Consider the following 14,719-nt stretch of genomic DNA (forward strand, 5'->3'; position numbering starts at 1 on the left):
AGAAGATGCACACCTTTTTTGTCTCTGTGCGTGCATTTTAGCTTTGGGAATAGACGCTCCGTTAGCATAGCTTAGCTTCATCACTGGAAGTGGGGGAGGACAGTAGCCTTACAGTGCCTTACAGTGTATTGCAAGGTCTGACATTGACCAAACTTGATATGCATGACCTTGGTGGGCTCTAGGTCAACTCCTGAAAAGGGGGTCAATGTCAGACCTTGCAATCAAAAGTTAGGGGCGCACTGAAATTATGGCAAGGGTTATTAGCCCCCTAACTGCGTGTGTGTGTGTGAGAATGAAGGACAATTGCTTGCTGTGTGAGAGCGAGAGAGAGAGAGAGAATTAAGTACATTTGCTGAAATACAGTTGTTCTTAATTTTCTCACTTGCTATGTGAGAATGTTAGTTATTATGTTCTCAATGCCCCTTGCATTGTATGAGTTGTGTGGAAGAGTTTGCTAGTTCTAGTGCTACCCCTTTGTACATTGTGGCTGTGTCTGACAAAAGTTAACAATAAATAATGCTATTAGGAATACATTTGCCTCCTGCATGAACTGTGCATAGCTGAATAGACTGTATTTTAACGTCATATGGTGGTACTTGGAGAGCCAGCTACGTTCTCAGGTGGTACTTGGTGTAAAAAGGTTGAGAACTACTGTGTTCTAGCCTGCGCCCTGCCTGATACATGATAAGACCAGTGTTTGTGAAGTTGGTGTTATTGATTGCTTTAAGCAACTCATATGTGCTCCGTTGTCTCCACGTATGTCGTGCTTTTGAGTTTTGACCATTATTTGCTGCGCGCGCCTTTGATGTGCCTTTTCTGCACCTGCCTCCCAAAATGTTTCTGCACGTCCCTTGACATACTGGCATCTGTTCCAATTTATTGAGGGGCGTACTGCTCTGTGTTCCAGTGCATTGAGGGACATACTGGTCTCTGTGTTCTAGTGTATTGAGGGACATACTGGTCTGTGTTCTAGTGTATTGGGGGACCGAGACATACTGGTCTGTGTTCTAATATATTGAGGGGCGTACTGGTCTGTGTTCTAGTGTATTGAGGGACATACTGGTCTGTGTTCTAGCCGGACCGAGACATACTGGTCTCTGTTCTAATGAGGGGCGTACTAACTGGTCTCTGCTTTAAGTGAACGGCGGCGCGCCGCGGGTGTGGACCGCAGGTAACAAGGCAAACAGGTGTGCTTTTCCAGTTGCATCGCGACAGAGAACATGTATCTAGACTAGCTACATATAGGAGGAAAACGCGTATATGGTCTGGTTTTAACGGTAAGCAACGCGGGCTCGTTCTGTAACGTTTGTTAATAAGGGAAACTACTTGTTTAATTGTCGCTTTATTTATGCGGTCGAGACGGATGATATAAATACGTGTGTGGTATGTTTGGTTTTGTATGCCCTGGCTGTTGGAACCGGAAGCAACACTTAGTTATTATTGATAGAATTAGCGTTGTATGGGTACTTGTATTATTATTTATTGTGTACGTGTTGATCCTCGCTGCTGGCTGGTACGTTAGGTTCCAGTTACCGATACCTTCCGAAGTTCCTACCGGGATAGAAATGCAAACATGACATGCCTACGGCCACGTTAGCATTACGTAGGTAAGTGAACCTACCTTTTGGTCAGGTGTCCAACTACCGTCGTTTAAGTCACGCAGCCCTAACTGAATCCCAGTGTAGGAAGTAGACATGAAGTGTGTGTGTGTGTGTGTCCGTGGACAATATCATTAATGTCTGTTGTGGTCATATTAACTTAGTGGGTGTGTCTACTAGTGTACTTGGTGTGCAATTCGGTCGAGGATTTTTGTTTACATCTTGGAATGGTTATTGACTGTGTTTAAACTTTGTCTGTAGGGAGCAGCGCGGAGGAGCCGCAGAGCGGGCTTACCTCCCCCTGTCCGAAGGACCCCCTTCTCTATCCTGAATCACACATGGTAAGAGCTACCCTGGGGGGACCCTGATGTAAACAAGACAAACGTCTTTCTCTGGTCTGCATCCCCTTAACAATTGTGTGTATTGAGCCGTACTGTATTGTACCCATTCTGCAATCTGTTAAATAAAGTTTTCATTCATTCATTCACCCTTCTTTCTGAGATCCAAATGGCCACTGTGTGCCAAATGTTGATCAGCAATGAAGAACTGATGGGTTTTATGGGCAATGTACATTATTTTGTGTGATTTGGGCATTGAAAGCAAAGCTTGTTTTATCGTCCAAATTAGGTGTTGAAAGGTCAATATGCTGGTTCTGAATGAATGCCTCTCAAATGATTACCCCCCCACTCCCTCCCAGGATGTACAAGGGTACCAGTGGGTGTGCTGGCGTGTTTGGTTGTGTCGTGTGGGAGCCGTGCTGTCTCTGGGTCTGCTGCTGATCCTGTTTCACTGGCGCCCGCGCTTGGCTGTCGTCGCCCGCTGCAGATCCTGCCCCCTGGCCCTGGCAGACATCCTACTACTGAGAGTGAGAACGTTTAGCCAAAAGACAACCCAGAAGCTAGTAGAGGTCCTGGGGTTCTGTCCCAACCCGTACCCCTGAATCATAGTTATGAAGTAGGCTTGCGTTTACAACTTCAGAGGTAACCTCCAAGGGCCAAAGCCTTGACAAATCATAGGCCTTGTGACATTTTGAATAGTGCTTTTATGCATGTCAAATTGATTGGCAGGATGCGACCTTACCCACAGCTACACAGCTTGCGTAGTGTTGACCCATTCCATTACAAAATATAGCTGCTGTTTGAATGAGAGAAGGGAAATGCTCACGTTCAGTTTATTAGCCTTTATATGATCCTTTAATAGATTATAACCTTTATATTGACCTATTATAGCCTTTTATGAACCTATTATAGCCTTTATATTAGCCTATTATAGCATGTGGAAGATGCTACTGAAGTAGTCTATACCTTGAATGGTCGCAGAGTACACAGAGGTCCATGTGATGGATCTGAACTGTGACACTGGGAGCATTCCTTTCCACTGTGCATGCAAATTGTTTAATCAAATTATTCTCACATTCACAACGTTAACTTCCACCTCTTGAGTGCTTCTCTTGTATGGCCTGACTGCACAGAAACATACAGTCACAGTCCAAGAAGGTGTCTCAGGTATTCTGCTGAGCCAACCTGTGGCTGAGCTCATTTACAGTGTCAGACTTTATTGAATCTGGCGTACTACTACTGGAGGCAGCTGCGACCAAACATTGTTTTGCATGCGGTTAAGGCTGGTGCCTATCTTGGCAGATCTGGGCCTCACTGATTTTGTACAAAGCTACATTGCTGCGTTTTTTGATGATCACAAATTGTCATTCACTTACATCCCACAAAATTGGTTGCCAATAGGCCCTTTTCACCACAGCCATTTTGACATGTCATTGCAGGGGTAAACACAGGTGTAATTAATAACATTAATCATGGTCCCATTCCATTTAGATATGTCACAGCCGGTGAGACGGCATGCACAGCACCAGGGCCCTGGCACACCTGAATGGAATGGGACCATGATTAATGTTATTATCAAACTGTTGTCAAACTGGCTGCTCTGAAAAGGGCCCATTGCCTTGAGTTTGGATCCTCTACTCACTGGCAGTCACTGGCAGTTAAGTGGATGTTTCTCTGCCCACAGGACAGTTTTGGTCAGCAGTATGTGGTGGGGGTCCTTACAGAGGAGATTGAGGACAGGTGAGATCCATGTCTTCAACTTTTGACAGCACCACCTTTGTCTCCCCAGCCTCACCTTTGTTTTACTGTTGTCTCTTCATAGTATACACTCATTGAAGACTTAAAGTAAACGGGCACCATGGCAGTTTTCTAACATGCTTCCTTTTAGCATGGAGCAAATGGGAGAGCTGGAGGATAACGAATGGAGGGATACAGTCCAGCTTCACAGAGAGGAGGTAGGACAGGTTGGAAAGAGGGTCAAGTCTTTGAATACAAAGCAGAGATGTTCCTCTAGAGTGACGTGGACTGGTGTTGTCTTTCAGAAAGCACTGCTCCGCTACTACCTGTTTGAAGGACTGCGCTTCGTCTGGGTGGCCAGGAAAGGGGCCTTCTGTCGTGTTAGGTACTGTTGGAGATGACCATGTTATAACCACCACAACCTTTTTACAACCACCAGAACTGCATCATGGGACTTCACTGAATACTAGTGATGTAGGACACACGGTACAACAGACATCCCCTAGTTAGGCTGTCTTTCCCCCAGGAATGAAAAGAAAATGTTTGTTTTCATGTGATATTGAACCACACATAGTCTTAAAGGGGAATGCCACCCATCTTAAAGAAACACACATTTTGCGGAAATGTGCTTACCGTCTTCTCCAGAGTCAGACAAGAAGATGGATACCAATTTGCTCTCTGTGTGTTCAGTAGAAAGCTATCCTAGCTTAGCACAAATTAATGGAAGCGGATATGGACAACTAGCCTAGTTTAAAACCCAGGGAGAGGTGTTTTTGGCACAGCTAGGCTAGTGGTCCGTATCCGCTTCCATTCACTACGCTAGGCTAGCTTTCTACAGCGTGCACAGACAGGCAGACTTGTACTAGCTGCTTGGTCCCAGCTGAAAACATGCGTATAATATAAGTGTATAATATATGTGTAATATATATAAGTGATAATATGGATACCTTTCCTTCTGCCGCACTGTTGAAATGTCACCTCTCCTCTGCAGTGTCCTCAGTGAGGACTGGACCAGTGATGATCTGTACCGCTTCCAGAAGGGCCTGAGTCGACTGGAGCAGAGCTCTAGGTATGGATGGAGGAATTAAATGAAACGCGGTATGGATTGACTGATCTAATGGGCTGGTAGCAGGGTAGGAAATTGAATTAAAAGAGGTCGCACAGTGTGAAGTTATGTGACAATTTAATCCAAAGCCTTCAAAGGAAGGTGAGAAGTTGACACTTATTTGGTAGGTAGTTATGGTGTAGTTGTTGCTATTTTCCAACCAAAACAACCAAAATAAAATATGTAAACAAAGTGCAATACTAAGCCTAGATGTCTCTGTTTTTACAGATTCTTTAAAGAACTGATATCATCTTCTGGTTTTGCCAGCCCAGCCTTCTTTCACATTTAAGATTTAAAAGCAAATTAAAGAAGGAATAATTTAATCCTGAAGGAGGAACAATCTTCTCTTTTTTTTATTCTTCATTACCTGTCCTTCACGATTCTATTGATCTCTCCATCTATTATTTCAGGAGACAAGTCTATGGAACCAACCTTATCGATATACCTGTGAAGTCGTACTGCAGAATGCTGGTTGAGGAGGTGAGACAGATGAGACTCTGGTCCAAGCTGTTCAGTGTGTTAAATAGAGAATACCAAGCTTTCATCTGGGGACAAAAGGAAGACCAGTGTATGAAAGATAACCCAACAATCTTCAAATAAAAAAGCACAAAACAATTCAAAGATACACTGTATTAAAGATGTCTACACATATTAAAGGATAATTTGGCTAATATAGTCTCTATTTTTCATCTAGCATCTTACCTATAGACTACGACCAACATGCAGTTAATTGGACCACAAATTAACAATTCAATCTAATGGGGCAACAGTCAAGAGTGTCCTCTAAAGAAACGTAATGTTTTTTTAAGCTCTGAAAGGACATATTATTTTGTGTGTTTGCTAACATTCTTTGACTTTTGTGTGCGATTGCCCTGTTGAATTTAATTGCAGCCAGGATAGCTGTGACCAAGTCCAGAATCCAACTGAATAGACTTTAGCTGGAATCAATTTGATATGATACAGGATGATAGAAAAATATGTCCTTGATTGAGAATAACCACAATGAATCTTTTTATGTGTAATGTGCACGAGTAACGTGCTCATGAGCTAAAGTTTCAAGTTTCTTTATTAATTGTCATACAAAAATACAGAATACTTGAATATATGAAATGCTTTTTTCTGCTCCTGAGAGTGTGCTAGATACAAATAAAAATAGATAAGTATAAAATAGAAAGTCAAAAGTATGTAAACAAGTGTAAACAAGTGTTCAATATAGAGTTGTTCCGATACCAGTATCGGAAATGCCTCCGATACAGCCTAAAATGCTGGTATCAGCGAGTACGCTTCAATTCTATGCTCCGATACCATATGATGTAATTAATCAACATGTGCGGTATCCTCCTACTGAGAGTGAGCATTATAAAACAAACGTGTTTTTAATCGACCGTGAATTAAAGTGTCAATGCCGTTTGTCATTTTAACAGCAGATACTTTCTTAAATGCCATCGTCTCGACAGAGCGGTGTGACGGGGAGCTCTGATGTGTTCGCTTGCTGGTGTTATTTAGCATTAGCTGAAGAGCTAGTTTTAGCTTAACGTTACCTTGGCTAAAGTTGGGACTATTCATATTCTAGCAATAATGGCTGCAGACCTGCAAGCAAAGTACAGCAAGTTGGCAAAGGAGTATTCCAAGGTAAATCACTTTTTTACCAGTAACGTTAATTCTTTCCATCGAACAGTTACCGGTAGCTCACGCTAACTGGCTAACTTAAGTGTCGTCACTGATCGACCTCTCGCACACATGCACGCAATTAATGACATGTTGCGGACAGCCATACCGGTGACAATGTTAAGCTTTTTAGTGCCAAAGGATAAGAGTCTGAGGCGGAGTCTCAAAAGAGAATGTTGAATATTTATTGTGCATTAAAAATCACAACATACACATTACTACTAGCCAGAGCCTCTGCTACTAACTGAACCGGAGCAGGCTGGATAGGAAGTGCAACAGCATATAACGTCCGTGCAGAACCAATGTCCCAACAACCGTTCCGTGGGTGAACTCATTGAGCATAGTTGTCAATTAATGATACTAATACTAATCTAAATCTATACAATCACCTGTTGTTGAATAAATACCATTACTTTCTAGTTATTACTAAAAAAACAGTATATATAAAACAGTATCTGTAGCTATAAAAAAAGTTTTATAATTTATATAATTTTCTTTGTATGCATTGGTATCAGATCAGTATCAGTATCGGCCGATACCCAAAGCTTAGGTATCGGAATCGGATCGGGAAGGAAAAAAATAGGACTCTCTTGAATACTTCGAAGCTTCGAAGCTTCGTTCGATGGGCATGGGATTCGAATATGAAAATAAAATTTGATTATTAAAAAAATATATGATTTTTTTATTTTATTTTTGCAAAATCAACTCTGCCTCTCTTTGTTAATTATTTAATTAGTTATTATTTGTTTGTTAATTCGGACTCTGCACTGACAGATTTGTGTTCATTGTGCTGCTTTTATAAAGCCTCAAATGACGGCATACAATATTTCATGAGAGCAAAGTGTTTTGTTTCGTTTGTCTAAGATTTAAAAAGGTTTAAACTTTACAGCACTGACAAAGTTGAACAAAGTGTTGTACAAGTCCAACAACATAAAAAAAAGAAAAAGAGAATAATAATAATAAATAATAATTATTATTATATATTTAAAAAAAAAAAATTTAAATTAAAATCGAATCTCGGCCCCGAAGCTTCGAATTCCAAAAAAATATTTGAAGGTCAGCCCTAGAAAAAATGGTATCGGAACATCTCTAGTTCAATATACATATATATAATATACAATACAGAGTAGGGGGAAAAATTAGTAACTGAGTTACAATACAATATACAGTACAATGCAGAAATGTGATGAGGTACAACTTAGTCTAAGGTGCAAATCTCTTTACCAATCAATATAAAGTGTGTTAAAGTGTCTAAAGTGGGTGCTACAGTGAGTTGTTTATTTAAAGTGTGTACGTGTGGATGTGTGCTGTGAGTGTATTTGATGGTTTGTTACATAGTGTTATTGTCGTTGAGCATTCTGATGGCCTGGGGATAGAAGCTCCTTCTGAGTCTCTCTGTGCTTGCCATGAGACTCCGGTATCGCTTGCCTGACCGCAGCAGTTCAAAGAGGCAGTTGTTTGGGTGGCTAGAGTCTTTGATTATCCTCTTAGCCTTACCCCTGCAACGCTTGTTGTAAATGTGAGCCCATGTCTACAGTATGTGTGTTCTCATTATTGTTGACGCATGTCTAAAATATGTGTGTTCACATTATTGTTGACTCATGTCTAAAGTATGTGTGTTCACGTTATTGTTGACGCATGTCTAAAGTATGTGTTCACATTATTGTTGACTCATGTCTAAAATATGTGTGTTCACATTATTGTTGACACATTTCTAAAGTATGTGTGTTCACGTTATTGTGTTGACACATGTCTAAAGTATGTGTTCACATTATTGTTGACTCATGTCTAAAGTATGTGTTCACATTATTGTTGACACATTGACATGATTTCTCCTTAGCTACTTGTTGGTAAACTGTTAGTTGTAAATGGAACATACTAAATAATGACTTCTTTCCTCTGTATTTCACTGTCTCCCTCCCTCTCTCTTTCTTGGCCTCTTGGTTAAGGTCCTCAACCCGTTCTACGTGTTCCAGGTGTTCAGCATTGTCCTGTGGATCCTTGATCAATATTACTACTATGCCTCCTGTATCTTTGTCATCTCTATGTTATCCATCGGCGTCTCTCTGTATGAGATCCGCAAGGTGAGTCCAAAGTGGCCGTTTACATGTGTTTAACAAAAAGAACACAGACCAACACATCACAACAAATTACCAGAATAATACTAAACATTTATATTGAAGAGGATAATGAGAAATCAAATCATGTATTCCATTTCTCTCCACTACTCAAGTTAGCCTGATGTTTAAAGGGTGTATGTTTAGTACAATGTATAAAGGGTGTGTTTTTAGACCTACAACGTGAAATTAGTATTTGTATTTTAAAGAATTAACTTGTTAAAAAAAAAGATGAACGTCAATCATCGTTTGTTGTGCTTTTCACTCCACAGCAAAGCAGTACTCTGCGCAGCATGGCTCATCTGATCACTGCTGTTAAAGTCCGCAGAAGCTCAGGAGGTCAGTTGTCCAACCTCTGTTCTGTACACCATGACCCAGTTTGAGAAAGCAATGTGTTTGAATTTAGTGTGTTTTTTAAATTTATTTCTAAGTGAGAGTCCCTATCTCATTCGACTTACAACAAGTAATGTTAAAGGAACACCCCAACATTATTGGAAATGCGCTTACCGTGTTCTCCGGAATCAGACAATAACATTATACATTTCCTATCTGCGTTCAGTAGAAAGCTAGCCTAGCTTAGCACAAATGAATGGAAGCAGAATGGACCAACTTGCCTAGCTGTTGGCCAAAAACACCTCTTCTGGAGTTTTTAGCTAGGCTAGTGGTCCGTATCCTCTTCCATTCATTTGTGCTAAGCTAGGTTAGCTTGCAGCCAGATGGCTTTCTACTAAACGCACACAGAGGAAATTGGTATCTATCTTCTTCTTGTCTGACTCTGGAGAAGACAGTGAGTGCATTTCCCATAATGTTGGTGTGTTCCTTTTAAGATTAACGAAGGAGTACCCACAAAATACAAATATAAAAGTTCAGAATGCTGAACCTCCGTACTGAAAAGTCCATACTTCAGGAGTTTTCAGACGGGACTGAAGAGAATGTGTTGAAATGGCAGAGGGTGTTAAAACAGTTGTCTGCCCATTGGGGATGATGATATTGTATGGTATCATCCCAGAGGAGGAGTGTGTGAGTTCGTTGGACCTGGTGCCAGGGGACTGTCTGGTCATCCCACAGGAGGGCCTGCTCCTACCCTGCGATGCCGCCCTGCTGGTCGGGGAGTGCATGGTCAACGAGAGCATGCTCACAGGTGAGACCTGCCACCACTGTATCGCCAAGCGTAGCCTTCACAATACAACTGTTGGACTCTTAACTACTGAAACCTCTGGCACATTGTATTATTATTATTGATGGAGTAACGTATGTCTCACCTGTTATTGTGTTGTTGTTGTTATTATTGATAGAGTAACATTATGTCTCACCTGCCCGGCTGACCAGACCCTCACCTTTTATTTTTATATATATTTCTATACATATTTGATCCTGTTCTTTACCTTTTATTAAATGTTATTTATTCTCTGTTTTATTGTCACTTATGTTCCCTGCCTGTACCTCACCTCCCCCATGCTGCTGTCACATTTTATCCTACAACAATTACAATTTGCATCCTGCAGGCAACTCCAGCCTAGTTCCGAGTCTGTCTCTACTGAAAACAGGGCCAGAGGGTAAAGTATTAGTTGAGTTGTGGCTGATCATCAGGGGATGGTTTTCATGATCTGTAAAAGAAAAGAACCGTACTCTCTTCTGCCACAGAAGGTGTTTACTGGACAACGCATCAGGCCCAGCGGCTTCTTCCTGGGTCGGGTATTTTAACCCAGCACCAACGAAGGGATGTGTGTATTTTTCCTCTCACACAAATCTAATAACAGAATTATCATCCTCCTTCCTTCCTGTTGTCCAGGTGAGAGCGTCCCGGTGATGAAGACCCCTCTGCCGGCAGGCGAGGAGAGGTACAGCTCGGAGACTCAGCGGAGACACACCCTCTTCTGTGGCACGCAGCTCATCCAGGCCAAGGGCGGAGTGCCGGGAGGGGGAGGGGCCATCGCCGTGGTCACAAGCACAGGTGAGAGGCCGGTCATATGACCGGCGTTGGAAGTCAGAAAACGAGCTCGGCAGAGAGAGACCGTGGCTGCATTCGGTTCCAGGTAAAACAATTCCCAGATGAAAAATGGCTGCCAAACAAAGTGGTATTTGTTTACAATTCCAACCTTTAGGAAGGAAGGGAGCCATTACATTAATTTGATCCCTGATTTTTCCTCTTACACAAAGCGTATAAAATGCAAGCTTCCAGCATGAAGTGTATCCCACAATCCAGTGCTCCACACCCGATCAAACAACAGTATGATGGCTACCAGATAAGATAAGATCATCCTTTATTGATCCCCTTGGGGAAATTCGGGTGTCAAAGCAGCATGCACCAATCAGGCATATTAATGAGTAGCCTACCGTATTTGCAACTTTCAGTTTTGATACTTTAGTTTCTTCCTTTGAAGCGAATTCCTTGTCTGTTCATATGCTGCACCAAAATCAGGTGGTTAAAACAAACTAATAATAAAAAGCTTAATATTGCAAACATTTGAATGACATCTAAGGGCCGTTGGATTTCCACTGGTGGTGTTGGATGAGGTCAAGATCAAGTCGAGACAAGAAAAAAGCAAATCTTAACACTTTGGGCTAGAGATGTTCCGATACCATTTCTTCCTTCCCGATCCGATTCCGATACCTAAGCTTTGGGTATCGGCCGATACCGATACTGATCCAATACCAGTGCATACATTAAAAAAAATGTAAAAATATTACAATTTTTTTTTTACAGTTAGATACTGTTTTATATACCGGTATACTGTTTTTAAGTAATAACTAGAAAGTAATGGTATTTATTCAACAACAGATGATTGTATAGATTAGTATTAGTATCATTAATTGACAACTATGCTCAATGAGTTGAGCGGAATGTACCAACAACGGAATGGTTGTTGGTACATTGGTTCCGCACAGACGTTATTCGTTGTTGCACTTCCTATCCAGACTTCTCCATTTTCAGTTAGCTACTAGCCAGAGCCAGTAATGTGTATGTTGTGATTTTTAATGAACAATAAATATTCAACATTCTCTTTTGAGACTCCGCCTCAGAATCTTATCCTTTGGCACTAAACGCTAAACATTGTCACCGGTATGGCTGTCCGCATTATGTCATTAATTGTCGATCAGTGACGACACAGGTTAGCCACGTTAACGTGAGCTAACGTTAGGTTAGCCAGTTAGCGTGAGCTACCGGTAACTGTTCGATGGAAAGAATTAACGTTACTGGTAAAAAAGTGATTTACCTTGGAATACTCTTTTGCCAACTTGCTGTACTTGGCTTGCAGGTCTGCAGCCATTATTGCTGGTAACGTTAAGCTAAAACTAGCTCTTCAGCTAATGCTAAATAACACCAGCAAGCTCCCCGTCACACTGCTCTGTCGGGACGATGGCATTTAAGAAAGTATCTGCTGTTAAAATGACAAACAGCATTGACACTTAAATTCACGGTCGATTAAAACACGTTTGTTTTATAATGCTGACTCTCAGCAGGAGGATACCGCACGTGTTGTTGATAAATTACGTCATATGGTATCGGAGCGTAGAATTAGAGGGTACTCGCCGATACCGATACCAGCATTTTCGGCAGTATCGGAGGCATTTCCATTACTGGTATCGGTATCGGAACAACTCTACTTTCGGCTCCAGCCGGTCTAGCCATCTTTGTACTCTGTGTGCCAGCGCTGTAAAGGATAGGGATTTTCACTGTGCGTCCCGGTGTTTGCAGGGCTATATCTATATTATAGCTATGGAGACAATACTATGGCTAATTTGACATTAACTATCCATCGTTCAACATGAATAGAATAGAATAGAATAGAAATACTTTTATTATCCCGTGGGAAATTTGACACTGCAAATCGCTCAACATTTAAACATTTAGACAGGACATGTCACGAATTAGAATAATAACACAAATCAATCAAGTTGCCTAGGATAAGAGTAGAGTAAAATAGAATAAAAATGAAATAAAATATACAGAAATAAATACAGTTAAAATATACTGAGCATGGGGGAATGGGGGGGGGGTACAGGTAGTAAAAAACAACACAGCAGTGAATACATTTTCATGTATACGTTTGCGTGTTATACCGTGGTGAATATTGTATAGTTTCAGAGTGATCCTGGCTAATTCCTGGTAACTGTTATGGAGCAATATGTGAATTTTACTAAAAGCGTTCGCGTTGCTCGCCTGGACACGCTACTATTTTTGATGCTTTGATCGCCAGCAACGGCATAATTTGAGTATGTTACATATGATCGTTGCGATCAATGTGAAATCATTGTTGGATCAAAGTAGGATTGATGTCATATAGTCCTTACCTTTACTAGGAGGTATCCCAAAAAGAATATTCCAATTGTCTGATTGGAATATTTCCAGTATTGGTGTCCATCGGGTCCCCGGCATAATCCGGCACAACGCATGCATCGAGGGGACATGGACGAGTTCCAATGTGATCGGGTGAACCGCTAGACTTGCCTGGACCAAAATTCTCCACCCGGACCATATACGATGTAACACACAATGTGAAATAAGGTTTCAAAGGGTGGGCGATACTGCCACCTAGCAGGATGCGGCCGGTATTGCACTTTTGGGATTTCACAATGATTTCCTATGGTAACACCGAGGTCCGTGAATCTGATGTGTTAAACGCAGAACACAACAAGGAGAAAGATCAGGTTTGGCTTTTTGGTCCTTATACAAACATAAAAAAAAAACATAAAATCACTGAATTATAAGTGGGAATAACAAATTGGAGACTTGATACCAAGGCGAGACAGAGACCATGCATTATGGCTTTTAAGATCCATTTTGAGATGGACAATAGTGATATTTATCATATATCGTCTCATCTGTTATCATAACCTGGCATAACATTTTAAGATGCGTTGTGGATTGCATATCCATCTTTATACATATAAGTTTGCAATAGCATTAGGTTTCCATTCATTCCTGTGTGTGTTTCTGTGTTTCTCCCTCAGGCTTTTTCACAGCCAAAGGTGACCTGGTGAGCTCCATCCTCTACCCCCAGCCCATAAACTTCCGTTTCTACCAAGATGCCACAAAGTTCCTGCTCATCCTGGCTGGTGTGGGTAAGGCCTTATTCTAGGTTAAAGGGGAACTATCTTATAAATGGCCTTTTCCAGTGGTTATCATGGTTTTCTAGCAATGTGGGGTTGTACCAACACTGACTACGGTAGATGTGAAATTCTCATTCAGTCCCATTCCTCCAGTTCAGCTGATACAATATCCTCCCCCAGTGAACTAAGCCATTCAGAATTGCCTCGCTTGTCTACGTAGATATGCTGATTTGTATATCTCAGCCCCCTCTGTGGTTGCGGCCACCGCCCACAATCAACCATTAGAGGAAGTTAGTGTAACATTGACCAAAGCGGAGCGAGTGGAAATAATGCGGAAGGGGTTTCCCTGTCCGACACTTCCCCAAAAGAGAGAAAAAGAGAGAGAGGGAGAGACAGAGAGAGAGAGAGACTGCGATTCTCGGAGCGATCTTTCCTCAGTCTCTCCCTGCTTACACACACTCGCGACTCGAGCACACATACACACACGCCCGTCGCGCTCTGTGCTCTTGTGGCTCCAGCAAACAACATTACAACACGTTATATCTTCAATAGTTGTAATGTAAGCAATGGCTGGTGTGTTCGCAGTGGGTAAGACCAGGGCCGTCCTGCCTACTAGCAGTGTGCTTAGGTTGGCTTCCTTAAAGGAACACTCCAACATTTTGGGAAATTAGCTTATTTGCCATCTACCCTGGAGTTAGACAAGAAGATACATACCCTTTTCTTCTCTGTGCATGCAGTAGGAGTAGGAAGACGTTGGGAACTAGGCTAATGGAGGAACCTACTTCCAGTGACTGACGCTAAGCTAGGCTAACGGTGCGCGTCTTCCTACTCCTACTGCATGCACAGAGAAGAAAAAGGTATGCATCTTAACACATTTTGGGAACCCTGGAGTTAGACAAGAAGATGCATACCTTTTTCTTCTCTGTGCATGCAGTAGGAGTAGGAAGACGTTGGAAACTAGGCTAATGGAGGAACCTACTTCCAGTGACTGACGCTAAGCTAGGCTAACAGAAGGCGGTCGGGTGGCGTAGCGGAGATTGTGCTCGTCACCAATGCAAGAGGATGCGGTCTCGACTCCCGGAGTCAGCATTGCCCTGCGGC

At 41.9% G+C, this 14,719-nt stretch overlaps 1 protein-coding gene across 3 annotated transcripts in view; it reads left to right on the forward strand.

Moving 5' to 3' along the window:
- atp13a2 (ATPase cation transporting 13A2) overlaps window positions 1–14,719 on the forward strand; it is a 66,596-nt gene that overhangs the window by 10,691 nt on the left and 41,186 nt on the right. Inside the window, exons 1-13 of one of the 3 annotated variants that reach the window (XM_084333678.1) lie at window positions 1,129–1,277; window positions 1,860–1,939; window positions 2,296–2,463; window positions 3,621–3,676; window positions 3,825–3,891; window positions 3,979–4,058; window positions 4,665–4,742; window positions 5,189–5,258; window positions 8,396–8,530; window positions 8,836–8,902; window positions 9,573–9,704; window positions 10,356–10,517; window positions 13,520–13,630. In XM_084333678.1, the coding sequence (XP_084189804.1) occupies window positions 1,937–1,939; window positions 2,296–2,463; window positions 3,621–3,676; window positions 3,825–3,891; window positions 3,979–4,058; window positions 4,665–4,742; window positions 5,189–5,258; window positions 8,396–8,530; window positions 8,836–8,902; window positions 9,573–9,704; window positions 10,356–10,517; window positions 13,520–13,630 (1,129 nt within the window). In that variant the 5' untranslated portion in view covers window positions 1,129–1,277; window positions 1,860–1,936. Of the gene's footprint in view, window positions 1–1,128; window positions 1,278–1,571; window positions 1,608–1,859; window positions 1,940–2,295; window positions 2,464–3,620; window positions 3,677–3,824; window positions 3,892–3,978; window positions 4,059–4,664; window positions 4,743–5,188; window positions 5,259–8,395; window positions 8,531–8,835; window positions 8,903–9,572; window positions 9,705–10,355; window positions 10,518–13,519; window positions 13,631–14,719 lie in introns of those variants that run through there. The other 2 variants (XM_084333679.1, XM_084333677.1) reach the window with 2 other exon arrangements.

The sequence above is a fragment of the Notolepis coatsorum genome (assembly GCF_963971535.1).
Source record: "Notolepis coatsorum genome assembly, chromosome: 17".
NCBI classification, from domain to species: Eukaryota; Metazoa; Chordata; class Actinopteri; order Aulopiformes; family Paralepididae; genus Notolepis; species Notolepis coatsorum.